Below are 27016 nucleotides of genomic sequence, written 5' to 3'. Positions count from 1 at the left end.
AGAGAAGAGCAGATATAGTTCACTATTATCGATATCTACACGACATGAAATATTGTACTCATATTTGAGATCGTTCTGGTAAACTCCAGTATGCTCATCGAGAGAAATGAAAGATCTTGGTGGAATTCGAAAATTCTGGTTGTAAACCGCAAAAGGCTGTTAGGCTGCTCATTGCTGGATTATCTGAAAGTTTGCAACTACTATTTTCATGTTACAACGATCTCAGTCGGTAGTAGGACAGTGACAAGTTCCGTGCTTCCCCTTCAGGAACAAGGGAGATGAACCCTTCGTAGTACACTGATCACAGTGACCTTCAGCCTTCACCGAGCAATGGATATCTCTGTTCTCACAACGTTGTGCCAGGTTGATCGCCGGCGCCTAGTCGACAATGGGTTCTTCTTCCATCAAGGGTCTCCTAGCAGTGTGCCTGGTGTCCACCATGGCACCGTGCACACGAGGCTTCCATGGCTTTTCCTCGAGCGGCGCGGGCCATCTGTTGTCTCTGTCCGGCCCGCAAGCCAAGCAGTGCAGCACTGGAGCGAAGAAGCTTGTCTGCCGCGTTGCTACGAAGCCCCATGCGGATGAGTTCAACTACCAGCAGTCCCCCGATCAGGCAGGTGTGAGCTTCGTGCAGTCGATCCAGGGGGAAGTCAAAAGCACCAAGAGGGAGACAGCTGTCATTGACAACAGGGGAAACATGGGCATCCGATGCAGATCACGACGAGCTGTCGGCCATGAGATCAGGAGGCGGTCAAGCATTGGGGCCAACGCTATCGTGCAGGAGCCGATCCTGCAGTCTGTGGTGGCTCAGATTCATAACACGGCCATTGCGGCCCTGGAGTGTCCCAGCAAACACCATGACCTGGACTTCTCATACTCGGAGATAAACCGGGTGAGGGATGAGGTGGCTACCTTCTACAACGAGGGACAGAGGACCATGGTGCAGCTGGCACATCTGATAACGGCAGTGCTGTCGGAGGAGAAATTCGAGTGCAGGAGTACCGTTACAGCCAAGTCGGATGATGGGCTAGAGTTCAAGCTCACGGAGATCGTCCCCCTGTCCACCTTGACCAAGGGTGCCGTGAGCATGGAGCTTGCAGAGAACCAGATTGATGGTCTTGCCGTCAACTCGGAGGGTGCCTGGAAGCCGGTTAAGGTGGTGAATCACGCGGTTGAGTTCGATGCTCTTGAGCGCAACAACTATGGGCTGCACCGAGTGATGATGCATGCGAAGCCAAGCAACGAGCTGTGGAAGCAGATCGCTGACAGCATCTTCGAGGTGGAAGACCCAGAAGCCAGGGCCAGCGACGACCTCTTTGACAACATGTACCACATCCGCCTCCTGGTGGAGACGCCCGAGAAGGTGGAAATGCTCCACAGGCGCATCCGAACGCTCTGCTTCCGTGACTCAGAGCTCCGAAGTCTTGCTCTTCCTGTCAGTGACAAGACGAGGCAGCTGGAGCTGATCTCTCAGGTGGACTCGCATCACATCTCTGCTGTGATGTGGAAGGGCACGGGGATCGCGATCCAGGTGCAGAGCCTGGACGAGTTCTACAGGGAGACGGAGCTGACCACCATGGCTGCAAGATCGTTGAAGGAGGCGAAGAGGGAAGAGTTTTTCCAGATGCTAGAGAAGTCTACTCCTGTCTACAGGTTCTCCAGGGACATGCTTCATTGGATGCTCGCTTCGAAAGCTTTCTCAGCTCCTCCCTCGTGCGAGTTTATCTCGGTCAACATCCACCCGTAGATGATGTATAATACTTGTAAATAAACTTCAAATCCCGATCGGATCAACAATGGGGCAGTGACTACGAGTGGAGTGGACTAATAATCCGGGGTCCGACTGTATGACTGTATCCTCACATTCAGGTGAAATATGTAAACATTTGAAGGATAGCGTGATTGAGTCTGCGTGCAAGCACAGACTATACCCCGCAAACTTCGGAACAGCAATGGTGCCATCATGTCAATCATTGAGACAGTTCTCTACAAGACTGAGGTGCGTTAAGACAATTTCACTTCAAATGCTGCAAAATGAGATTCTGTTCAAGTACAGGTGCCAACTAGCAAGATTTAGTACTTGCCACCGTAGGAGGCACCGACGCCCATGCCGCGCTGCTGGTACATCGGGTTAAGGCGGCAGTCAGGATCCTCGTGGTAGTCGCGGGGGTTCCAGATGTGGAGAGGATCCCATCCGGGCATGGAGTTCTGCCAGCACATCAGGCACGTCTCTCACGAGTGCGTAGGGAACTTACGCAAGTGCCATCGTTGTCGGCGAGCATCTCGAAGTGAACGGGCTGAGCGATAGCGAGCTCAGTGCTCTACCCAGAGGCAGTCAGAATATTCCCAGTCAAGATCAATGAAATCAAGTGCAAATGAACAGGAAGACAAAATTGTAAACGAACAAAAAGACAAAAGTGTAAATGAACAGAAACACATCCATTCGAGAGAACTGGGTGAAGAAGTCGCACGAAATTGCTTTGGGTCCGAAGAGTCACAGTGAGACGATCTCTCGGAACATCAACTCAACTTGGTTATCATTTTGCAACCACACATTTCACATCGAAAAAATAGAGCATCACACAAAAAAACAAATTCGAAGATAAACATCATGTCGCTCAAAGGTTTGCACCCGATGCAGTAACATTTCAAGAATCATCAAGACGTCCACAGCTCAAGTTCACCTCTGGAAATTACTTTCCGGCTCAAGGACACTCCAAATTTGTCAAATATCAATCAAACATTTGCAAATGCTCTCAATCACAAGAACACCAACCATTCTCCAACCCTCCTTCTTCCATCCAGATCTCACACAACCGCAGAATCATCCTCGTCTTCTATTTGAAACAACTCTTCGACAGAAAAACTTTCACATCCATTCATCATCAATCAGCACTCTCTCCCACTCCATCTCATGTCCAGATATCACTCCTCCTTCTCCTTCCTCCTCGCCATACCTGGCCGACAAGGGGGATGAACTTGAGCGAAGACGCGAGCATTGCGACTAAGGGACACGAATGCTTCCGACAGGGGGGTATTCTATCCAGACCTCCTCACGCCTCCTATCCACATTTGGGGCTCCAGCCGATTTCATCAGACGAAATCGCAGTGCTATATTCGAAAATATCCTCTTCCAGAGAGCAAATTATGGACTAACTTTCAAATATTAAACTTAATTTATGAAAAATGTGAACCCCTCCAAGAGCCTGATTCACGAAGAGCTGCGGGGATGGCTCTTCGAGGATACTTGGAGCTGTGGAGCTTCACGTGGCTGTTCAGTCAATACATGGGCCTGAGGGAGGATGAGGGTAATCTTCGCCACGGTCCGCGGCGCGGCCGCCCCGGCGCGGCGGCCGGCTGCGGCACGGTGACCGGCGGCGCGCGGCCCGGCCGGTGCCGCAGGCTGCAGTCCGAGTGAGCCGCGCCCGGCGCCTCCACCACTGCGGCGGGCTGTCACTTGAACGGCCGCGGGCGTGCGGCCCCAGTCCGAGCCCCGGGGCCCGCGACCGCCGTGTGCCGGTGCCAGTCAGTGCCACGGAGTGCCGGGGCCCGGCGGCCCGGCCGCGGCGCTGCCCGCGGCCGGAAGGGACCTGCGACGACCGGCAGCCCCGCACGCGCCTGCTTTTGGCCCGTTTAAAAATCCAAAGCTCCCCATAAAAGAAAAACTGAAAACCCCCTGGTTAGCCCGGCCCGGCCCGGCGCCCACGCCCCCCCTCAAGCCCGGTCGACTCCCGGCGCCAGGGCCCCCCCGCCGGGGAGGCGGTCACGGCGGCGCGCCGGTCCGCCGGGCGCCGGGCCCGGGGCCCGGGCCGGGCCGTTGGGCCAGGCGGGCACTGTGTGAGGAAGAGAGAGGGAGAAGAGAAGACAGGACCGTCCCCCTCCGCCCAGGCTTACTACCGTAGTCACGAGTCACATACAGATCATTCCATCATCGGCGAATACGGTCGCCGCCGGAATGGAGTACTACCGTTCCATTGGAACACTCAGCCGAGTTACAATTTCGGGAGTCGGACGGTCAGTTTTGCGCTCGGCAAGCCCCCGCTGGGCTCTAATACAAGATCCATCATAATATCCGGCGGCGGCCGTCACCCGGTCACGCCGACTCCGAGCGGCTCCGGGAGTGGCCTGTCCGAGGCCCGGCATGCCGCACTGAGCATTACGTTCGCTTGTTGGTTTTGGGGTTCTTTTTCCTGTGGGGCTCTGATACAGGCGTGGTAGAGTTTGAAGAGGGAAATGCACAGGGGTGGGTCCTGTAATACTAATTTATTTGTTTTAATGGTACAAATTACAATACTTTTAAGAGTCCAGCATTTTATGATGGTAGACCCCCCGAGCCCCCCCCCCCTCCCTTCAGCCCTCTCGCGATGGTGCAGGGATATGCACAACGCTAATCAATGACGAAGACGGATAGACCATCAAGATTCGAAGTTAATGTCGATGAGATATCTTGATAGCACGGTCGTTGTGTTGCTTTTGTGAATACAATCATCATTATCGTAATCTAATCTTGCAAGTTCAGAATCAAGCACCATCCAAGTGTTGCTGTGATGATTTTTCATTCGCATAGTCGACAATGTTATGTTTTATCAATAAACAAATGCTTGAGATGTAAAGTATTGCACTAGATATCCAGTGCTGTTTGTCAAAGCAGCTCAACCTTCACTCGTGCCCTCACAAACAAGATGGGACAACGAGCATCCTGCTCTTGCCTCATCATAGTGTAATCAAGGATTTTGATTTTGCATAGTTCAAGATATTTGATGTTAGAAATTTTGTGCCTCAGATTTACAGTATACATTTGAATGGGAGCGGCAACATGTTTCACGGGCATTGGCAAGGTGTATGAACATCCAACTAGGGTCACGAAAGCATGAACTGAGCTGAGTGTACGTGTTCTATCAAGCACGATTCAAAGCTCATGGCCCTGCTTTGAAGCGCGGTTCGTTCGGAACCTTGCAACCTGCATGCTGTGGACTGATATGATGTTCAGAACTCTAGAGTGTTGTAGACAGTAGCAGCTTCGCATGCAGCGAGTAGCAATACTCTGTAACACGATTGTTCTCGGTCAAGGCATCAACAGACGGTACGCATTTCATTAAGCATGATTTGGAATTAGTTTACTTGCAAGAGAACTCCTGTGCACATGACTCTGCAACTGCGCTGGAAAGTTGCATGCAGATCTCAGCATGATGATGTGACGCAGAAAAGCTCACTCCATACAGGTTGTCAACTCTCACGATGTAAGGATATGAAGTCAAGCTATGTATGCAACATTGAGATACGTTGCTTCAGAAGTGATCCACTGTCATGAATTCTCATGAATTCATTCAAATCGTCTTTTCTCCACATGTTGAGCACCAACAGCAAGTATTCGATACACTTAGATCATCCCTACATAATTTTCTTTTGTCGTAAAACTTGTCTGCTGTCGATATCGTCACGAGCATGTAATATCTTACATGTGTTCATTGTTCTGCTAGGAAGGAAGGTGCCAAGGAAAAAAATGCCGTGTTGCTTGTTCATGTGGATGCACGATGCTTACCTGATACACAAACATGAGAAGATCAATCTTCACTTGATCTCAGCCTCACCGTGATTCGTGATGGGATCTGTTTTTGAGAAACAGATTGCCGCTAACAGTTTGCACGTCTTCAACAATGTTGTTCAAGCTGGAATTGGGGTTCTAAACAATCTAGACAATATAACGTCTGTCATCAACCTGTATGTGGAGTAGCAATGCCAACCTGAGTGCATCACCACATGTAATATGTGCAAGTGCAGCGTTGAAAAGGGCAGAGCTTTGGGCATCCTGATCCATGCACGATGACTGCTCGCCGGGAAGCAGGATCTGTCACTAAAGTATCAGAGTTGCAAAGTGAGCATGCATACCACTCAAACCCACCATCTTTGATTCTCATGTTTGACCTTTGTCACCATGTTGGTCTTGGCATCTTTCAGTAGCCTGATGGTCGCTGGATGGGCAACATTCATCATGCATCGAGAGGGAGGGATGGGTTGGGGATTCCTTACCACCCACCCCCTGATCCCAAGATTGAGTGCCGTATCGACCACCCTCCTGTTTTAGGGAATTATGACACATGAGCAAGGGTGGGTACCTTACGTTAAAGTTCAAATTTTGAATACACGCCTCTGACCAGGGGTTATGCCTGCTGTATCCAACAGAGAAAAGCATGGGTGGGTCGATAGGATTTTCGGTACTGTTCTTGTACCACGAAGGCGTGTAGAATTGATTTTATTGTCGTCATGCAGTACAGTTTGAATCTAAGAATAGCACGCCGCCGATACAAATTTCTGCATGCAAATACTTGGAATAAAAGGTTCACAACCTACCCTTGCCCCAGCCAAGTCGCCCACCCGACCTACTCTTTTCCCATGGGAGAGTGAGGGTGGGGTCTACTCCAGGCAAGGGCAGAAGACCCCCAGGCGCCATCAGGGGGGGAAGGACTGGTACAAATTGCAATTAGAGCCGTGTCCATGATTAGTACCAGAAGGACAGGATCGAGAATTAACTAAAGCTATAAGCGAACGTAATGAGTCTCACGACGGTCACGCACGGTCCGATCCCGCCGGGCGGGCGGCGAACCGGCGGCGGCCCGGAGTACGACGCCGTTACTAAGTTACGGTACGGTCAAGTTCCCACTGACTCGCTGCCCACCGCCCACCGGCCGCCCCCCGGGCCGGGCGGCCCGGCCCCCGGGCGCGCCCCCCCGGCCGCCGCGCAGTGCCGCAGCGGACCGCCGGGCACTGGGCCATACCGGGCCGTCCGCCGGGTCACGACCGGTCACGTACCGTCCTTTCCGCCGGCACCGCCGGGCGCCAGTGGTGATACGAGGACAATCAGGAGAGGCCGGCGAGGAGGCTTGAGCTTGACCCAATCTTTACTCTGACACTCTGTGAGAGTCGCACAGGCGCCGAACGGCGAGGAGAGAAAAGACAGCGAGAACCAAACCTATTCCTGCCAACTGCTGTCCCCCAAACTTAACTGATACCTTCACTTAACGGCGCGCAGGACAAGTCCCCCGCGCGGCGGCCATGCCAGCGATGTCGAGCCGATCATCGAGAGGCCTCGTAGTACTCAGTATTTCTTTGACTTAAACTTTGAGTAGTAAAGGTGCTCGTACTGATTTTAACTTAACTTTGAGTAGTAATTGCTTGACCCTGACAGAAGTCGACAGCCCAGGCCCTCCCTGACTCATCAGTGAGCTGGGACAGGTGGAATATCCCTAGGATCCCTAGTACCTGGTGCTAGACAGATCCCTAGTAGAAGGTCCTGCAAGATTCAATTGTTATCCCAAGAAGGGGTGGGGTATCGCGTAAAAAAATGGGTAGAAGGAAGGGAAAAGGTGGGGTACTCTCCCAATGATAGACCTGGACATGGGTAGGGTAGTCTATATTCCCCACTTCCTACCTCCCCTCGTGCTATGGTCATGCCCAGAGGCGCTCGCGTCTCAGAGCAGAGACAGTCATACATTCCGTCCTCCCTCCTCCTCCTCCTCCTCCTCCTGCCTCCCTGTTCTCCTCCTGCCTCCTTGTTCTCCTCCTGAGTCCTGAACCTCTTTCTCCTTCCGTCCCCTCCATCCCCTCTCCCCCCCCCCGCCCCCCGAAGTCTGCATCCATCGTTCCTCCTAACGACTCCTCCTTCCTCCTCTTAACTTTTCCTTCGATTCATATTTTCCCACCGATGCTGAGTGAAAATCTTCCTCTGAACTCAATGTTTCTGATGCTTGCCCTGGATAACTTTCTGTAACAAGCACAACCTCCATTCCATTCTTGCTGTATTTCTCTAGATGCCGTCCTCTCTTCTCACCGTCAGATGTTCTCCATTCTGAGACTCTATCTTTGACATTTTGGTGTTTTTTCATCCTCATTTTTCACCTACAACAATAACACGTCTCAAGAATTTTCGAATAACTAAACATTTGATTGTTTAGATTGCGGGTATAAATCGAGTTGTCGTCATTAACACACCATCATGATTCATGTCATGAATCGTTCAACTCTTATCATCGGGCTTCTCATCTTGGGGATCGTCTCTGTGCGCTCTTCGTTGGACATCGATCGTGAAGGCTCGAGGCCCTTCACTTCTCGCCTGATGGAGAAACAAGCCAAGGCGGATAAGGCGGAGCGATCCCTCCCACGCTCCCACCATTCTCACCCGCTCTCGGAAAACTTTCGGTCCAGGTCGCGGGGACATTCTGCTGAGGTCGTTGCTCAAGCTCAAGGACATGAGTCGGTTCGAAGGCGGCAAAACGAACGTGCCCGGGGCCCCGGCAAGTCAAAGCGGCAGCCACATACCATGAGAGCGAAGCCTGTGGATGAGCGAACAAGTAAACGTGCCTCCAGCCACTCCAAGTCGTACACGCTGCTTGACAACTCCGGGGCGCTCTTGGTGATGTCGTGCCACGCGAGGTCACGGTCACTTACGCTTCTCACAGGCTGGACAGGACGAGATCGAGAGGCTGGGAGATCATCTTCCGAGTGTGCTCTACAACAACAGGAAGTTTGCATCACTTGACGGCAGTTACTACGGTATGAGCAAGAGCTACAGCAGCAACCAATGCCAGACAGCTGCCATGCGACTGCCCAAGGGATGGATCCTGGCGCCTGACGACTACTCCTCAAGTCAGGTCATAGGGGCGTATCAGTGGGGAACAGACTTCATGGTGGTGGCCAGCGGCAGCTACTATCCGACCAACTGCTGGTATTGCGGTGCCTATGGGAGCTCAGCGCTGAGGAGCACAGGCGGCTTGTACTGGCCGGCGAGCTGCAACATGAGGATCCTTATCGTGTATGTTGGCTGTCAGGACGGGTGGGGTCGAGATTCTTGCCTGTCCAGCATCCAGGGCTCAGCAGAGTCTCTTCCTGCCAGCCCGACCTTCTACGGCCCAGCAAATTCTTCGATTCTGCAGAACACGTCAGGATTCTCCCAGAGTTTGATCGGATCAAACTTGACTTACATCCTCTCGCCGTCTTCTGTCGACGACAACAGCTGGAATGTCCCCGACCTGGGCTTTGCTTTCTGCGTGGAAGGCAACGATGTGCAATCAGGGGTGTTCATCTCATCCAACGCATACCTCACGTTCGGCTCCCCGTACTCCGTCTATAGCGGACTTACAACAAGCAACCCTCCTGTTCCCACCTTGTTCGTAGGGGGAGGCGATGCGTCAGCCCAGCTGATTGTTGGAGGACCAATCATAGAAAACGGCATGCAAGCATACGTGATAAGGTTCGAGGGTACATCGAGTACTTCGGGGCAACCGGGTCAGCCAAATCTCATCTTTGAGGTGACGTTTTTCGCCAACAACACGCTGCGGGTGGCAGTGGGCATGCAGAACGTCTACTTCTCAACCATGTACCTGCTGAGCGATGGGAGGGGATCGACCCTCGTGTCTTTGAACTTGCATGCCAACTCCGCTGCCCTCATCTCCTCCGGCAACATGCTTTCTTCCCTTCTGCTTGACGCTCCTTGCATTCCTTGCAACAACTCGATCCCTCGCAACGCTCGTTACCTGCCGCTCGTTGCCACCCGAGCTGGCGCCTGCGAATGGATATGCTCCCCTGGGTATTACAAGGATCAAGATGCTTGCGTTCAGTGCAAGGCAAAGCCCAGCAACGCATCCTACGTCGACGGCATGTGCGGATGGACTTGCGATGTCGGCTTCTACAAGTCCTCTGGTCAGTGTCTGCCCTGCACCAGAACACCCAAGAACGCCGTCTACGTGACGGCTGGGGTGGAGGAAGACACGGACAGCTGCGGTTGGCAGAAGGTGGTGCAGGAGGGAGGGCATGTGTTTGCCGCTCTCTCCGGTGTTGGCCCCAACACTCAAAGCTCGTCTGTTGACTGCGTTTCTGACAACCTCGAGTACCTCACCATCCCTGATGGGTGGGCCCTCGCTCCTGACACGGAGAACAGCATCAACGTCACTGCCAAGTACGACTGGGGGGCCCTACGGCTCGTGTTGGCGGACGGCACCAGCTACTTCACTCACAGCGCCCTAACATGGAACGACTACTACTACTACTACTACTACTACTACTACTACTACCCCGGCTCGTACTACGGCAGCTACTACCTGGACATCATGGACGGCAAGTACTATCGGTCGACTGACTGCCAGGGTCGGCTGCTCCTCATGTCGTCTGTGTGTGGGGCAGGATACATGCGGGAGCTCCCGGTAGGAGCGACGACCTCCAACAACTCCGAGTGCGTCCCTTGCACCAACTCGATCCCAGCCGGAGCAGAGTACCTGCTGTCTCCTGACCCTCACGCCATCCAGAGCTGCGGCTGGAGTTGCAAGACTGGTCACTACTTGGCGGGCTTCATGTGCGCCCAGTGCACGGGTAAGCCGCTCGCAAGCGAGTATGTCGGGGCTGGCGTGCATGGGAAACCAGACAGCTGTCCTTGGAGTTGTGCGGCAGGTTATCAGGAGGATGTGGAAGAACGGAGCTGCAAACCCTGCGCGTCCTCACTCTTGCCTGTTCATGCTCACTGGGAGGGGACCGACTGCGCGTGGGCGTGCGACTTCGGGTTCAGGATGATCAACAACAACTACTGCGAGGACGTGTCTGTCACCTTGAACGGTCAGCGCTACGCAAGCTTGGAAGGCAGGAGCCCTCACGACACGTCGGTGTGTCGGAGAGAGTCGTTCCGAAGTCTTCCCGACGGTTGGATGATTGCTCCCAACGACCAGGACAGCGTGACAGTAGCAGCTCGATACCCTTGGGGCTCGAATCAAGTTGTGCTTGCAGACGGGAGCGGGTGGTGGACGGCGTTTGGAGGTCAATGCTGTTCGTCTCAGCTGCTGACATATCACGACATGTACCTGTCGCAAGACAGCTGTGGAACTGTCTTGCTGGTACGAGAAGAGTGTCTCGTCGGTTATTACCGAGCGTCCAACATGTCACAGTGCGTCGCCTGCACCAGTTACAAGCCCGAGCACTCTCACTACTCCAGCAGCGGCTCTCCCGCCTTCAAGAACAACTGCAGGTGGCAGTGCGATGGAGGTTTCTACCCCAACTCCGACTCTTCCTCTTGCCTCCCTTGCTCAGGCGCTCCCGACCATTCGGTGTACATGGAAAAGGATGGGGTGAGCTGCGAATGGTCGTGTCGAGCTGGGTTCACCTTGAGCGAGGGCTCCTGCAGACCCTGCAACGTGGTCTTACCCGAGTTCGCCTACTTCCTGACGGACGGGAGCGGAGCTCTGACGTGCTCGTGGGAGTGCCGCTTCGGTTTTCTCGAAAAGGACGGAAGATGCGTCGGCATCAACTATGGTGGGCGATACTACACAACATTGAACGGTCGGGGGCCTGAAGATCGAATCATGTGTATGAACAATCCTTTCCTCCCAATCCCTGACGGCTGGACCATCGCTCCTGATACAACAGACAGCCAGCAAGTGACTTGGCTCTACTCGTGGGGATCATGCAGGCTGGTTTTCTCGGATCACACGAGGTGGAATACAGCGGAATGTTCTTATTCGTCAAGTCCTGAACAATGTTGTACTGGCTCACTGGAGACATACAACAACATGTGGCGAACTACAGACTGTTCTGAGTCCATCCTCCTGGTGTCGACTGAGTGTGCTGCTGGATATTTCAGGGAAAACTCCAACTGCGTCCCCTGCTCAAACACCCTCCCAGCAAACGCCAAGTACGCAGCAGTCTATGACGACAAGGACAACCTCCTCTCGACCTGTGGTTACAGGTGCGAAGCTGGTTTCATGAAGGCGGGAGGGAGCTGCGTTCCCTGTGCTGCTTCCCAGCTACCTGTCCACGGACAGTACGCAATGATGACAAGCAGAAACGATCTGAGATACGACTGTCTGTGGGAGTGCTCGGGAGGATGGTACTACCAGGAGGGCAGAGGCTGCCAGCCGTGCGGGGACAAGCCGGCGAGGTCTCACTGGGTAGCGACGAGCAAGTCGGGCTGCGAGTGGGCGTGCGACTTCGGCTACTTCCTCAAGGATCAGACGCGATGCGAGGCGGTGGAGGTCAACGGCCGCTACTACGCTCCTCTCGACGGCTCCCCGCCTTACAATCCTCTATATCCATACCAATCTCTCAACGAGTATCCCTACTACTACTACTGGTACTGGTCTTGCAGCTATGACAACAAGTTCCGCTCGGTCCCGGCAGGCTGGAGGATCGCTCCCAACGTCCAAGACAGTCAGCTTGCGGTATGGCTCTACCAGTGGGACTCCTGCACCATGACGCTGGCGGATGGCACGAGGTGGTACACGGCATCATGCGGGGGGAACACATACCCGTACCAGTGCTGCAGCTCATCGATCGTCTCGTACGACGGCATGTATCGCTCGATTGACTCGTGCGGCTCCATCATGCTTGTCTCGGAGTACTGCGCCGCGGGCTACTACCTTCTCAACAACTCCACGTGCTCCACATGCTCCAACCCCCTCCCCCCTCACGCCGTGTACTCTGTCCAGCTTGACCCCAGCCGCTTCACAGACCCTGACTGTCCCTGGGAGTGCGTGCCAGGCTACAGGCGGCAGGGCGAGACCTGCGAGGCGTGCAAGGCGGCGCCGGCGCACGCGGAGTACGTGGAGTACGGGCATGGGAGCAGCAACGGGTCGGCGGCGATCTGCGGGTGGGAGTGCTCGGGAGGATGGTACTACCAGGAGGGCAGAGGCTGCCAGCCGTGCGGGGACAAGCCGGCGAGGTCTCACTGGGTAGCGACGAGCAAGTCGGGCTGCGAGTGGGCGTGCGACTTCGGCTACTTCCTCAAGGATCAGACGCGATGCGAGGCGGTGGAGGTCAACGGCCGCTACTACGCTCCTCTCGACGGCTCTCCTCCTTACAAACAAAACCTGATTCCTTATTTGGATCCGATGTTCTATTGGTGGTATATCAATGGCTGTTACAACAACAAGTTTCGCTCGGTCCCGGCAGGCTGGAGGATCGCTCCCAACGTCCAAGACAGTCAGCTTGCGGTATGGCTCTACCAGTGGGACTCCTGCACCATGACGCTGGCGGATGGCACGAGGTGGTACACGGCATCATGCGGGGGGAACACATACCCGTACCAGTGCTGCAGCTCATCGATCGTCTCGTACGACGGCATGTATCGCTCGACGGACTCGTGCGGCTCCATCATGCTTGTCTCGGAGTACTGCGCCGCGGGCTACTACCTCTCAGAGTCTTTCACTTCAACCTTCTTGGCTGATGACAATATGACCCTGAACTCGTCAGGCTATGAGAACATCTCCTCAGATCTGAGAATGCAGGACCTTACAGATCGAAACCTGAACGCTCAAAACGCAAGTTGTGTACGTTGCTCAAACCCCATCCCCCCTCACGCCGTGTACTCTGTCCAGCTTGACCGCAGCCGCTTCACAGACCCTGACTGTCCCTGGGAGTGCGTGCCAGGCTACAGGCGGCAGGGCGAGACCTGCGAGGCGTGCAAGGCGGCGCCGGCGCACGCGGAGTACGTGGAGTACGGGCATGGGAGCAGCAACGGGTCGGCGGCGATCTGCGGGTGGGAGTGCTCGGGAGGATGGTACTACCAGGAGGGCAGAGGCTGCCAGCCGTGCGGGGACAAGCCGGCGAGGTCTCACTGGGTAGCGACGAGCAAGTCGGGCTGCGAGTGGGCGTGCGACTTCGGCTACTTCCTCAAGGATCAGACGCGATGCGAGGCGGTGGAGGTCAACGGCCGCTACTACGCTCCTCTCGACGGCTCTCCTCCTGAACTGCCTCCTCCACCAAGTAATCTGTACCCCTACTACTACTATGGATACTCTTGCAACTATGACAACAAGTTTCGCTCGGTCCCGGCAGGCTGGAGGATCGCTCCCAACGTCCAAGACAGTCAGCTCGCGGTATGGCTCTACCAGTGGGACTCCTGCACCATGACGCTGGCGGATGGCACGAGGTGGTACACGGCATCATGCGGGGGGAACACATACCCGTACCAGTGCTGCAGCTCATCGATCGTCTCGTACGACGGCATGTATCGCTCGACGGACTCGTGCGGCTCCATCATGCTTGTCTCGGAGTACTGCGCCGCGGGCTACTACCTTCTCAACAACTCCACGTGCTCCACATGCTCCAACCCCCTCCCCCCTCACGCCGTGTACTCTGTCCAGCTTGACCCCAGCCGCTTCACAGACCCTGACTGTCCCTGGGAGTGCGTGCCAGGCTACAGGCGGCAGGGCGAGACCTGCGAGGCGTGCAAGGCGGCGCCGGCGCACGCGGAGTACGTGGAGTACGGGCATGGGAGCAGCAACGGGTCGGCGGCGATCTGCGGGTGGGAGTGCTCGGGAGGATGGTACTACCAGGAGGGCAGAGGCTGCCAGCCGTGCGGGGACAAGCCGGCGAGGTCTCACTGGGTAGCGACGAGCAAGTCGGGCTGCGAGTGGGCGTGCGACTTCGGCTACTTCCTTCAGGTCAGGCTCAGGTCTGACGGCAAAGGTCAAAGTTTCTGCGAGCCTTTCGAATACGGCAGACGCTTCTATGCTTCACTTGAAGGCTCTCGCCCTGACGACCTACAAACTTGCTCTTTCCCAAGCTACCTCCGAGCTCTTCCTGACGGCTGGACCATCGCTCCTAACACGGTTGACAGTCAGACAGTGATCTCCTCTCAGCGCTGGGGCACGTGCTACATGCAGGTAGGCGACGGGTCGTACTGGTACTCGATGAACTGCTACTGCTGCAACAACCCCTACATGCAGAGCAGCGGTTCACTGATCGAGTACGATGGGATGTACCGGGCGAGAGACTCGTGCAGTGGTATTCTACTTGTCTCTCTCTTCTGCTCCGCAGGGTTCTACCTCGATGGAGCTTCCTGCATCTCCTGCTCCAACCCCATCCCTCCCAATGCTCACTACTCCCTGGCCTCTGACGTCAAGGACTTCGGCAGCAGTCAGTGCCCTTGGGAGTGCGGCATCGGGTACTACCGCAGCTCAAGCCTGTTGACCTGCTTGCCGTGTACCAACAGCCTCCCACCTCAAGCCTCGTTCATCTCCAACGGCCTCGTCGATCAGCCAGGCTCTTGCTCATGGCGCTTGTGCTCGGGGGATGGAGGAGGCGAAGGCTGCGGGGAAGCAGGGCCTAGAGTGGTGGCATACAACGGCAAATTTTACAGCACGCTAGACAACATTGACCCCGAGGACTTGAAAGTTTCTTGCGAGCGCGACGGGTGGACCTATCAGGTCTTCCCAGCAGGTTGGACCATAGCGCCAGCCGATCAGGATGCTATAAGAGTAGCAGCCTCGTACCCTTGGGGGGCTACGGGGATGATCCTTGGTACTGGCGTCGCATACCCCACCGCTATGATCACCTCGGATCCTGTCGCTCAAAATTCTTCAGGATTGAAGTACAGGCACTGGACCAACGGATATTCGGTCTACTCTGGTGTTGTGGCTAGCACTGGGATATCTATCAACATCTACGACTTGTGGACGACGGGCGACACCTTTGCGGTGGAGTACCAAGGCTTCTTCTACACCCAACAGTACTTGGGAAGCTTCACGTTCTATACCACTAGTGACGACGAGAGCAATCTTTGGATCACCGTTGGCGGCAGTGAGATCCTGGTGGTGAGCAACGGGGGAATACATTCATCCCAGGAGAGGAGCGGCTCCATCAACCTTGACGCCTACACCTACTACCCCATCAGGATACGATTCAGCGAGAACTACGGTGAAAGCAGTTTGACGGTTCAGTTTTCACACGCGTCCATCTCGAAGCGGTCAGACGGAGCAGGGTTCTACTTCTACAGGCAGGATGGGTTCGTTGACTTCGGGGGCAGGCTTGCCACCCTCACATCAGCATGCATGAACAACGTCACGTCGCTGAGGACCCTCCTAGTTAAAGTCAGCTGTGACTCGGGCTATCAAGGAAGCGGGGATAAGGCCTGTCTCCCATGCTCTGCTGCTGTTCCTGCCAACGCTGTCCCCTCCTCCAGCTCAGCTGGGTGTTCCTGGGTTTGCGCCGCCGGCTTCTACAAGTCCTACGATAGCTGCGTTGCCTGCAGCCCGCGGTTCAAGAAGCCAGACCTCGCTGTCTATGTCTCCTTGCAGGAGGGAAATCAGACCGAGTGTCAATGGCGCTGCTCAACCGGTCACTACCGTGAAGGAGAAAACTGTGTGCCGTGTCGGGTCAGGCCCAACTTCGCCTACTACCTGGAGCATGAGCGGGCTAGAGAGGAGTGCGCATGGCGTTGTCAGCCGGGGTATTACAAGTCAAGAAGCCGCTGTTACTCGTGCGAGGCACCCGACAGTTTGCTTGCTAGAAACGATCTCGTTGCTGCATCTGTTCTGTGCAACCTTACCTCCCCGTGCCTGGATGACGTCAGCAGCATGCAGTACCAGTGCGGCTGGATGTCTACAGTCACGTCAGCTCAAGGAAACCAGTTCGCTGTCCTGACAGAAGACCACATGGACCCTTGGGACGCCTACCAGGGCACTGCAGCAGTGGATGCGAACAAAAGGTTGAGGTGCGGAATGATTCAGGTTCCAGCAGGGTGGGAGGTGGCCCCCAACGACTCGGAGAGCGTCCAGGTGATCACAAGCTTCCCGTGGGGCCTGGACTACCTTGTCGTCTCCGACAGCTCTGTGTACGCTACTTCCAACGTCCCTTCCTCAGTAGGCCAAGTTGTTCGTCATGCTGGCCTTGTCAAGTCAATCCGCACAGATGCCGAGCTGTATGCTCTAGCGCTAGGAGAGAGCTGCACGACTACCCGAGTCCTCCTCAAGCGCCTCACGTGCGCCCCCAACCACTTCATCTCCGGCTCCTCTTGCCAGCGCTGCTCCGTCCCTGTGTGCCCCAAGGGCGAGCACGCATCGCCATGCGGGGAGTTCCAGGACAGCATCTGCAGTCCCGCAATCACCCCATGCGCGGGCAAGTGCCGGTGTCAGCTGTTCGATGTCGCCAACGGCTTGTTAACGGACGGGTCAACGCCGTCAGGCGTGTATGAAGATGAGAGCGACTGCCGGTGGATCATCCGGCCAGCCAACGCCAGCAGCATCTCCATCAACTTCACCTCCTTCCACCTCGAGGACGGTTACGACTTCGTTACCATCAACCAGTGCGTCTTCGTTGCCAGCTCGTCGCTCGAGTGCATCGGCAAGGTCGAGCTAGCGAGGCTGACGGGGCTTCAACCTTCCGGGGCCCTGACCTTCACCTCCTCCTACCCCGCCCTTGAGATCGTCTTTCAGTCAGACTCCAGCGTTGTGTACCAAGGGTTCGCCATGTCGTGGCGCGCCAACATCACGCGCGGGTCGCTGGCGGGGTACTGGTTCGTCAAGGCGGAGTACAGCTCCTGCCAGCTGCGGCAGTCGTGGAGAGAGATCATCCAGTCGCTAGCAGTCAGGAACACAACCTTCAGGACCGGCGGGCTGGGCAGGTACCTGGTCCCGAACAAGATGGAGGTCTGGATCTGCAGCTTCACGGACGAGTGCTCGAGGCCAGGGGACGCCTTCTGCTACATCTACGACGAGGAGAGGCGATACTTCATACCCTGGTACGAGCGAGTCAGATGGCTCATATTGCTGGCTGCTCTTGTTGTTGTTGGCTCTGACTGGTGCCTGCAGGGCGTTGGAATCCGAGGTAGAGCTGTAAGGCGACCAACTCAATCCTTGCAGCGTGTATGATAGTTGATTGATATGATAGCTAAACACTTGCTTCATCGCTAACAAGACATCATCAGCCTTTCGTTGTGCTGCTTGTCACCGTGATACATTTTATGAGCTTCGGAGGTTGAAGTCATGAATGAACAGCGCGAACTAGTAATCATTGATTCGTTGAACTAGTGTGGGTGTCATAGTATGAAAACCATGGCTTTATGATCACCGCGGTCATCGGACGCCGGCCCTGACTCAACTTGACTCGCTTGAAGGTCACTGACCGTCACGCCCCCCCCCAGTGTGCCACAGGACTCCCGGCGAGAGTCGACCGGACTCCGAGGCTCAGCCCGGCTCTAGCCTCAGTGCGACCAGTGGCGGGCCGCAGTAGGCCTCCAACCACCGTGACTCAGTGTCCTCGTACTGATTTTTAACTTAACTTTGAGTAAAGAAGTTTCGGCCGAGTCACTCAGCCTGGACTAGTTCGCCGAGCGGCAGGGAACCGGGTCACCGGGCCGGGCGGCCGGAGTCCCGCCGGACTCCGGGAGTCGGACGGTCACCGGGCGAGTCAACATCCGCACCGCCCATTTGGCAATAAGTGTTCAGTGACGGTTTTCTCCGAGGCTCTGCAGTCCTGTCTTCGAGTCAAGTTTCATGCTCTTGCTGACGGTTGATGTCGGATCGCTTTGACTGAGCGCTGAGGGCGGAAGGCCCTGAGGCTTCCGAACTGAGTTCCCCGGGCCCGCCGCCGGGCCGCTCGCCCAGTCACTGCCGGCTCCGAGCTCACCGGGCCGTACTGTCACAGTGTGACATGAGTCATGAACTTGCGATGTCAACCTACAGGAAGGCGCTCGACCCATTGACACCCTCGGATAATCAACTGGAACGAGCACCGTCATGTCACGGTTGTAATTATGATGGCGGGAACGCCGCCACCGTATTCAATGAAATTACAATTATGATGACTTACGATATTATGATTGGTCACAAACAAAACACACAACACTGACAAGCTTTTGATGCAGATCTCATGATGGAGTTTTCCATGTGTTAACTGCTCGCCAGTCCCAAGTCGCTCCAGTCACGATCAAATCTTCGAGCCTCGAGCGCGCATACGATGACGGTCGGCGAGTCACTCAACTAAGTTGCAGGGGGACGTCGGGCCTTGATACTTCCACGAGAGACGACAGCTCCGGGTATTTGTAGCAAGCTGCCATCTTGTTGTGGAAATGCATGTTGCCCATCATCTCATGAGGACTGACGCGTTTGACACTGGACAGTTTTTCTGTCTGGATGTACCTGGACCACGAGTGGAATTGATCAATTTGCTCTTTCTCAGTCTTCTTTGGAAATGACAGGTGCTTGTTCTGGTGATAAAATACGAACGATGCGATCAATCGCTCATTGGTGAGTTGCCTGACATGTACCTTCAGTAACAAGACAAGAGGAATCTCACTCACTCTCTGATCGTCAACCTCGGAGGAAAGGATTTGTCGAGCTTGGAATCCTTGCGAGAAATCATGGCCTCTTTGGGCCAGCGTACCCGTTTGTTCGAATCCCTCGTCTTAGGTGGGGAGTACTCCTCCTCGTACCCGACGGCTACAACCTCCTCCTCAACGCTAGCCGCCACCGAGCTGTCGGGTATCTGACATTGCGAGGATCCGACTTGATCTGATAGCAAACCATCGGAGCCGCTCAGTCCTCTTGAGCTGCCAGTGCTCTGAGTCTGATCGCCATTCCCATCCTCGTGCCTCATCACATCGCTCCTGGCAGGGCTCGACTGGGTTCCGGCAACTGGTCCAACTCTTGCCGTCTTGCTCTTGCAAGCTGACTGCTGCTGGTTTGTTGAAGCATCTGAAGCTGCGGCGCGGAAAGCATCGTCCAGTCGGATGCTCGAGCTTCTCTCGGACTGCTTGCTTGCACTGAGCGAGTTGCGAGGGGGAGTCAAGGTTGTTGACACTGAGCCCGAAGGTGAAAACCGAGAAGAAATCCTCGAGCTCGACGGCGTTACACGAAGCCCATGTCGACGACGATATTCCACATCGTCACAATGATTTTTGAAGGACTGAATAATCTTATTCTTTTCTTCCCTTACAGAAGCTGGATCCCTCGACAGAGCTTCGAGTTGTGCAAGGAGCTTTTGCATCTCATTGTATTTTTCCTCGAACTCGTCATCAGGCATCTCGTTCAAGTCCACCTGTAACAATGCTCTCTTTATGTCGTACAGCTGGGCAAACATGTTCGAACGCTGCAAATTTATCCGCTGCTCTTCGAGTTGGACTTGGAGTTGCAAGACAGCAGGCCCGACTTCCTGGTTCGAGAGGAATGAAGCAGGCTGGATGCTGGTCCTCATCAGGTCTGTCCCAGCACCGACTCCATCCAGGAGAGATTCATTGTAGCTTCTGCCATTGGAAACGTCGGCAAACCCCAGCATTTCCTCTTGCCGCATGGTCACTTGCTCTCCTCCCTGTCCCTTCCCTCTCTTCCTTTTTATTCCCTTTCCCCCGCCAATATGAAATCAACCCCCCACCCTCCATTACTACCCCACCCTATAGTCTTCAATATTTGCATTCATAACCCCTTTTGATATACTCTTCCACCCCCTTTTAAATATTGAATTTCTTAGCTCAAGTACCCCCATACCCCACACTTTTAGGGTACCCTACCCTCCTCTGCCTCATATTCTTAGCTACAAAAAGAAGAACCCTACGGTGTCCCTGAAAATTGCAGGGTCAAGGAGGGGTGGGGTCCCGGATCTTGGTAGCAACCAAGGTAAGACGGGGCAGGAATAGGAGGCAGTTCGCAAGAAAGGTGACGATGAAGATGAGATGTACTTTTGCGATGTTTAGAATGATTCAAAACAACTTCCCATGAGTCACAGGAGATCGATCGTCTCTAGTATGGCTCACGTCACATTGATGTGTTAGGTCAGACTGAGGTTTTCGAAGTCTGCAACAAGTGTTCGAGACGAATTAGGCGATTTCATCCATGATTCACTCCATGATACGATGTCTCTCAAATATCTCTGAACCCTTCAAGTGTTACATGTCTGTGCCATAGTTGATTTGCAACCCACAGGTATGAACGAGGTTGAGCAGCACATCGGACAGAGATGTATCAAGGTTCAGGATGATGTGAATTTTCAACTTTGTCTGATCATCCTTGACATCCATCCCAATGCCTTGAAGATCATTCGCTCCCTCGATGAAGTGAAAGAACTGATTCATTCGAGAAAACGGCAGCAGTTGATGATATGCAACTTTGAAATAAGTTGGGATAGTCTCCCAGCGGTGGAGGAGGACAGGGTCCACTACGATTCCATCAAATCATCCAGCGAATATCTGCAGAGAATGATTAGCGATGCTGCAACAAAGCTGAATGGGTTTCTCAACGTAGAAAATTCAAAATTCTCTGAATGGTATCGCCGACATTTCAACGAGTCCGCGGAGAAGGTTGAAATCGAGATGCGAAACTTCTACAAGAACAAGTACAGGCTACAAAGGTCCATGAGATGCCTGGTGCGGAAGTATGCCTTGTCAAGGTCGAACCTGGAGACAAACCAAACTTCTCTTCTGAGTGGGGCAGACAAGTTGTCTGCAGCAAAGAATGTGTTGGAGGAACAACAGGGAGAGCAAAGCATGTTCAAAGATCGTTGTGCAATCAAAAGATCGGCAGAAAAGAGCAAGTCGCAACAGATCCCTTCTGCAGGAGCAAAGGCTTGCGCTGTCGGTCAGCAAGGAGAGGCTGAAAGGAGAGGGAGAGGGCCCCCGCCCTCGGGCCGCCGAGCATCCAAGCTGGACGCAAGGGAGTTTGCAACCTTTGAAGAGACGCAGAGACTGTTCCTGCAGGTGCTGAAGCTGAGCGAGGAGTCTGGAGTGTCGATCCGCAACAAGAGGCAGTTCTACAGCAAAAACTACAAGGACAAGTTCTTTTCCTTCTTGCGGGACAAATTGGGAAAGAAGGCCTCTCAAGCCCAGCAACTCCTCGGACCTACAGATTGCTCCACGAGGCTGCCTGGCGATCCCTGCAAGGAGTGGCCCAAGCACTGGAGCTATAAGTGGAGACCCTGCCAGAGCTCAGTGCCGTGACGGTCACCATGCTGCCACCGGGACCGTCGGGCTCAGGCGCCGCTCGCCGGGGACTCTGAGGTGTGCCACCGTGACACTCCGACGGACGGACAGCCGCTGACCGTCCGATCTTCTCCGAGCCGGTCCGGAGTCCGCTCGTCCCGGCGACGTGTCACGATCGGACGGGAGTCCTGGCACGGTGTCACAGTGCCGCTGATCATCAGAGTCTAATCCCATCCTACCGTCCGTGGCAACGGATCTGTGACCTTGACGGTACCGTGACTCGTGTGACGGTCACCTCGGGGCGAGTCCGAGTGACTAGCCACTTAAGCCTTTGCCAAGTCACGTTGAGTAAAGACCAGCCTCTAGGTCAGTATCAGAGCCCGATCCGCTCGGATTGCTCGGGTCACCGTTGAAAGGCGGGGGGCACCGGGCCACGGCACGCCGGGCCTGGGCCGCGAGCGGCGGCGGCCCGCGCCGGGCCCGTACTGGCGGCGCCGAGCCGATGAACCAGGGGGCGCCGCGACCGTCTATAGCCTCCCGGCCTCCGTGGGCCGGGCTGGTGGCCGCGCCCGCCCGGCCCCTGCCACCGTGGAAGCCCTGAAGGCTGTGGGGGCCCGCCGGGCCCCGGTCCCGGCGGGGGGGGGGGCCGCCGCGGCCCGGCGGCCCGGCGACCATCGGCGAGGCCCCCGCGGCCACAGCAGCCGCGCCGACCATCGAGGCCCCGCGGGCGGCCCGGGTGGTGCCGCCCCCGCAAGTTCCGAAGTTATGAAGCCCGACCGCCGGACCCCCGGCCCGGGCCCGTCCGGGCGGTGCCGCCGGCCGCGGCCAGCGATCCCCGCGGCGGCGGCGGACCCTCTTTACTCAAACGGTCAATGGCCCGGCAGTCTGCCCGGTCTGCCCGGCCGTCACTCAGAGTTGGGCCCAAACTAGAAATCTGGAAAATGCCAGGGTGGCTGAACCAACTCCAGGAAGCAGCAAGTTGCAGTGGGTGCGAGGAAGAGTGGGATGAAGAGATCATGCTCGAGTCGAGGAGAAGAGACGAGCAGGCAGACGGATGTCAGAGACTCGGAGAGAAGGCGCAAGGGGAAGCTGCTGCTCGGAGAGAAACGAGGAGGATGATCACAAGGAGGGGTTGAGGTTGCGACAATGAGGCATGCAAGGAGAAGATATGCGAGCGGAAGAATGAGCAGAGTTGGAGGGAGGGAGGGAGGGAGGGAGGGAGGGAGGGAGGGAGGGAGGGAGGGAGGGAGGGAGGGAGGGAGGGAGGGAGGGAGGGAGGAAAGAAGTCGCCGATGACGATGACGATAACAGAGGAGTTTGTGAAGAGCTCGACTGAAAGGTGGACAGGTTTTAATAGAGAACTTTCCAAAACAATAGTCCTGCAGACATTCAGACATTCAGACATCTAGGCTGATCTGACATTCGAAATTGTTGATTATGGTTACGCAGGTTCTTGACAGTTTCAATCGCCATGAAGCACAAGGAAACACCTGATATCTAGCACGAAAATCAGAGCTGGAGAGTGAAGAATGTCGAACGAGTAGGACAAAGACATCCTGACTAGCACGAGCGTCATGTCGGAACAAGTGGAACATGCAAGGGTGCGTAACTCCTCTTTGCCCGCCTTGTGGCTGATTGGCTGATGATGTGCATGAAAGGTATCCCATCCCTTGCATGCACACCTGAGCGATCAGCTCCTGGTCTCCTGCATCACAGTGCTGGAGGATGAGAAGGAGAAGCTGCTCAAGTTCGTCAAGAACGTGATCTTGTCTCGTCTTCTTCCATCGCACCCCTGATGCTCCTTCAGGTTTCCCTCGACTCCAGCAACGCGATCGTGATGGAGCAGCTGGAGAAAAAGCTCCTGCGCGCACTAGAGAAGGTCTGAACGAGTTTCAGTTGGCTGCGTCTGACACATGGGCAGAGAGGGTCCGAGGTGTTGCAGACGGGCTGGACACTCCCGGCGGCAGACGCCTCCGAATCCTCGGCAAGTGGACTGGAAGAGGAGAGTACTGGTTGTGAGCTGAGAAACTTGTTGGGTTCTTGTTCAGAGAGACGGCTGCACTCGCAAGTACACGCCGTATCAGCTCCGAAGTGTGCTGCAGGTGGGGAGCTGTTGGGGATGGTTTGAGGGATGCAGTGTGGCTGACATTCGACGTCAGCTGATGGGGTTGAAACAACTGAGAGCCCACGAGGTCTGGAGATGACGATGACGATGATGACGATGACGATGATGATGATGATGATGATGATGATGATGATGATGATGATGATGATGATGATGATGATGATGATGATGATGATGATGATGATGATGATGATGATGATGATGATGATGATGATGATGATGATGATGATGATGACGACGACGACGACGACGACGACGACGACGACGACGACGACGACCATTATGATTATGATGATTATGATTACAATGACGATGACGATGACGATGACGATGACGATGACGATGACGATGACGATGACGATGATGATGATGACGACGATGACGATGAGCAGGAGGAGGAGGAGGAGGAGGAGGAGGAGGAGGATGGTGATGTGTGGATTGTGCCATGCAGGTCGCCAGGTGTTCGTTTGAGAGGCTTGCTATCGTGTGCCAGCAGCTGGAGCAGAAATGGAGGGAGGGAGGTCTCGTTTGCCTTGGAGTAGAGACGAGTCAGTGACGCTGCTTGTGGCGAGCAGATCTAGCTACCTTAGGAGGTCCCCAACAACGAGATCAAGTCCAACAGCCGGGCGGTGAATGTGGAGCAGCAGGAGTCGAGGAGAACGGTTCAAAAACGTCGATCCATGGTGGAGGGCAGCGTGCTCAAGACCCACCGCGCGCCGCAGGGAGCAGGAAGGCTTTCGACGTGACTCTGACGAGGATTCAGTTCATCACGTTGGTGGGGTACGCCCTGGCTCTGACGGACCGGTACCGGAGGAAGCACCTCACCGACTTCATCATGTCTTGTAGCATCAGGGAGCGTAGATCGAGCATGATCATCCTCTTCGGAGGGACTTCAGGGTGCGGCAAGTCGACGCTCGCATCCCTCACGGCCAGCAGGCTGGGGATCACGACCGTCTTGTCTACCGACTTCATTAGGCACATGCTGCGCAGAGAGGTCAGCAAGGAAGACTCTCCTATCCTCTACGCGAGCACCTACAACGCTGGCGAGTCACTCGAAGAAGAGGTGAAGTCTTCCCTTCAGGATCCCAAGGATCTCGTTCTCCGAGGGTACTCGGAGCAGAGTCGCCTTGTCTTCGACCGGCTGGAGAGCGTCATCGCCGTCTACGAGGCCAGGAGGGAGCCGCTCATCGTGGAGGGGGTTCACCTGACCATGGAGAACATCGCAGCGCTCATGGAGAAGCACCCGTCCTGCATCCCCTTCCTCATCTACATCTCCAACGACGTCAAGCACCGAGAGAGATTCGCGGTCAGGGCCAAGTACATGGCGCTCGACTCGCGGTCCAACCGCTACATCAAGTTCTTCGAGAACATCAGGTGCATCCAGACGGCACTGAGCGAGGGAGCGGACCGGTACCTGATCCCAAAGATCGACAACACCAACGTCGATCGGTCCCTGGCCACCATCCATGCCATCGTGATCAAGTGCCTGCGGAAGCACTTCAAGGGGAAAGTCTTGTGGGATGCCGGAGAGAAGAAGGTTCAGGTGATGCACGAGGCCATTCAGCACCACCTGGAGGACGCCTGGTCCTCCAAGGCAATGCTCCGGACGATCCGGTCGAAGATCTCCAAGGGGGAGGTTCTCAAGAGGTACTTCAAGACTGCGAACCTCGAGGCCAGCGAGGACTCGGAGATGTCCCGGCTGCAGGAGACGATCTTCTCTCACCTCCTACAGTTTCCAGGTGTGACTCTCCTGCCGTCCCTCCCTGGCCTGACCTTCCCTCCTCCCCTCCAGACAGCAGGGAAGGGACTCTCAACTTCGACTCTCGCACTAACACAGACTCCGAGTTCCTATCGGACAGCACTTCCTGCCGCCCGGCCGTGAGCCTTGGCAAAGTCGTCACGAAAGCTGCAGCTGGCCAAGAGCTGGTGGGGGAGTGCGTGCTTGGGTGGGACAGTGACGTTGCCTGCAGGCCGTGGAGGAGGTTGAGGATAGAATGAAAGGCCTGGGGCTGGAGCATGCGGAGGAAGTTGGTAGCCGTGCCCCCAAGATAGTCGACGGTCTGCAGTGGCAGGACCAGCAGCAGGTCCAGGCCATCTTGGAGGAGCACGTGGGGTGAGAAATCAAACATTCTTCCATTCCTCCTCCTCCTGACTCTTCCTTGATGGTAGACGTCAAGATGCCCAACAGTCGCAGATGCTCTCAGCTTGCATGCCGGGTGGGATGGAGCAGGAGCAGGAGGAGCTAGAGGAGGAGAACCAACACAAACAGGAGAAGCAACAACAGCAGCAGGAGCAGCAGCAGCAACCTGCTGTAGATCAACCCAGAAAGATCCATCATCGCAAGCCGCCAGGAGCGAAGGACATTCTTCCTCATGGCCACCCGGCGTCCCACCGGCGAGCCACCAACGAGCCGATGGCTTACAAGCCCGCAGGAGCTTCCAAGTTCCGCAAAGGCGTTCACGTCCGCTGGTCAGAAGATCAGGAGCAGCATCTCAACCTGTACCCTTCCTCCCATGCTCATGCGCTCTCCTACCGCCGTCTCAACCGGCATGTTGCTCAGCTCGACGTCCCCCAGGGGTCAACGGCTACGGACAAGGTCCACCTCTCGCCTCTCCCGCGGGGAAGGAGGGCACACAAGGGCCACTCACTCCATCCTGAGAAAGTTGAGCTGTCAGATCCTCCTCCTGCTGCCCAGCTGGGACGGAAGCATCGATCCCTGTCGCCGAGTAGGAGCGAGAGCACGTCGCCGACGCCGGAAGGAGAGATGGTGAGAGAGAGAAGCTGTTGTGGGTTGCTCACAGATTGGAAGGAGAACTACGGGAATGAGGACGATGACGCCGCGACGGTGAATGAACAAACTTGCTTCATGCGGATTCATTTTTCCTTCACTCTGATCAACTGCCGTTCAACTATCCTCTCCTCTCCTCTCCTCTCCTCTCCTCTCCTCTCCTCTCCTCTCCTCTCCTCTCCTCTCCTCTCCTCTCCTCTCCTCTCCTCTCCTCTCCTCTCCTCTCCTTCCTCGTTCCCGTTCCTCTTGTTATCTCTTACTCATCCCCCCTGTTCTCAGGTCTCTGTTACGAGCGAGGAGGAGTCGGCCAGCAACGCATCGGCACATTCCAATGAGGTTGGGAGGGAGGAAGGGAGGGAAGGAGGGGAGGGAATGGATTGGACGGAGGCTAAACCATTCTCTCCACTCGTCGCTTCATCTACGAAGATGCCTGACA

General features: G+C 55.5%; 6 protein-coding genes across 6 annotated transcripts; 4 read left to right on the top strand and 2 right to left on the bottom strand.

Moving 5' to 3' along the window:
• Positions 1 to 388: 388 nt before the first annotated feature.
• Positions 389 to 1747, top strand: GUITHDRAFT_145018 (hypothetical protein; the record flags this gene model as incomplete). Its single annotated transcript, XM_005824385.1, has 1 exon — positions 389 to 1747. The coding sequence occupies one exon, from the start codon at positions 389 to 391 to the stop codon at positions 1745 to 1747; it is 1359 nt and encodes a 452-aa protein (XP_005824442.1).
• A 253-nt stretch (positions 1748 to 2000) lies between these two features.
• On the bottom strand, positions 2001 to 2951 carry GUITHDRAFT_154971 (hypothetical protein). Its single transcript, XM_005824384.1, has 2 exons — positions 2256 to 2951; positions 2001 to 2208 (listed from the first exon to the last, which is right to left on the bottom strand). Exons 1-2 carry the CDS (start codon positions 2280 to 2282, stop codon positions 2074 to 2076), a joined length of 162 nt encoding a protein of 53 aa, XP_005824441.1. The 5' UTR covers positions 2283 to 2951; the 3' UTR covers positions 2001 to 2073.
• A 5054-nt stretch (positions 2952 to 8005) lies between these two features.
• On the top strand, positions 8006 to 17595 carry GUITHDRAFT_116424 (hypothetical protein; the record flags this gene model as incomplete). Its single annotated transcript, XM_005824383.1, has 3 exons — positions 8006 to 8410; positions 8457 to 17497; positions 17568 to 17595. 3 exons carry the CDS (start codon positions 8006 to 8008, stop codon positions 17593 to 17595), a joined length of 9474 nt encoding a protein of 3157 aa, XP_005824440.1.
• A 1138-nt stretch (positions 17596 to 18733) lies between these two features.
• Positions 18734 to 20046, bottom strand: GUITHDRAFT_145016 (hypothetical protein; the record flags this gene model as incomplete). The annotated part of the gene is made up of 2 exons (XM_005824382.1): positions 18734 to 19013; positions 19058 to 20046. 2 exons carry the CDS (start codon positions 20044 to 20046, stop codon positions 18734 to 18736), a joined length of 1269 nt encoding a protein of 422 aa, XP_005824439.1.
• A 631-nt stretch (positions 20047 to 20677) lies between these two features.
• GUITHDRAFT_145015 (hypothetical protein) lies at positions 20678 to 21685 on the top strand (the record flags this gene model as incomplete). The annotated part of the gene is made up of 1 exon (XM_005824381.1): positions 20678 to 21685. The coding sequence occupies one exon, from the start codon at positions 20678 to 20680 to the stop codon at positions 21683 to 21685; it is 1008 nt and encodes a 335-aa protein (XP_005824438.1).
• A 2933-nt stretch (positions 21686 to 24618) lies between these two features.
• Positions 24619 to 25386, top strand: GUITHDRAFT_58146 (hypothetical protein; the record flags this gene model as incomplete). The annotated part of the gene is made up of 1 exon (XM_005824380.1): positions 24619 to 25386. A coding segment is annotated over one exon (768 nt), but the record flags the coding sequence as incomplete, so codon positions are not given.
• Positions 25387 to 27016: the final 1630 nt, after the last annotated feature.

The sequence above is a fragment of the Guillardia theta genome (genome assembly GCF_000315625.1).
Source record: "Guillardia theta CCMP2712 unplaced genomic scaffold GUITHscaffold_95, whole genome shotgun sequence".
In the NCBI taxonomy this organism is placed as follows: Eukaryota; class Cryptophyceae; order Pyrenomonadales; family Geminigeraceae; genus Guillardia; species Guillardia theta.
The sequence above is the reverse complement of the archived record's forward strand: the minus strand, read 5'-3'. Positions and strand labels throughout refer to the sequence as shown.

Excerpts from the sequence above, each read along its gene's own strand:
- GUITHDRAFT_154971 (XM_005824384.1), bottom strand. The coding sequence starts at position 2,282 with ATGCTCGCCGACAACGATGGCACTTGC. Across the intron at positions 2,209-2,255 it reads CCGACAACGATGGCACTTGC|AACTCCATGCCCGGATGGGA; the intron begins GTAAGTTCCCTA and ends ATGTGCTGGCAG.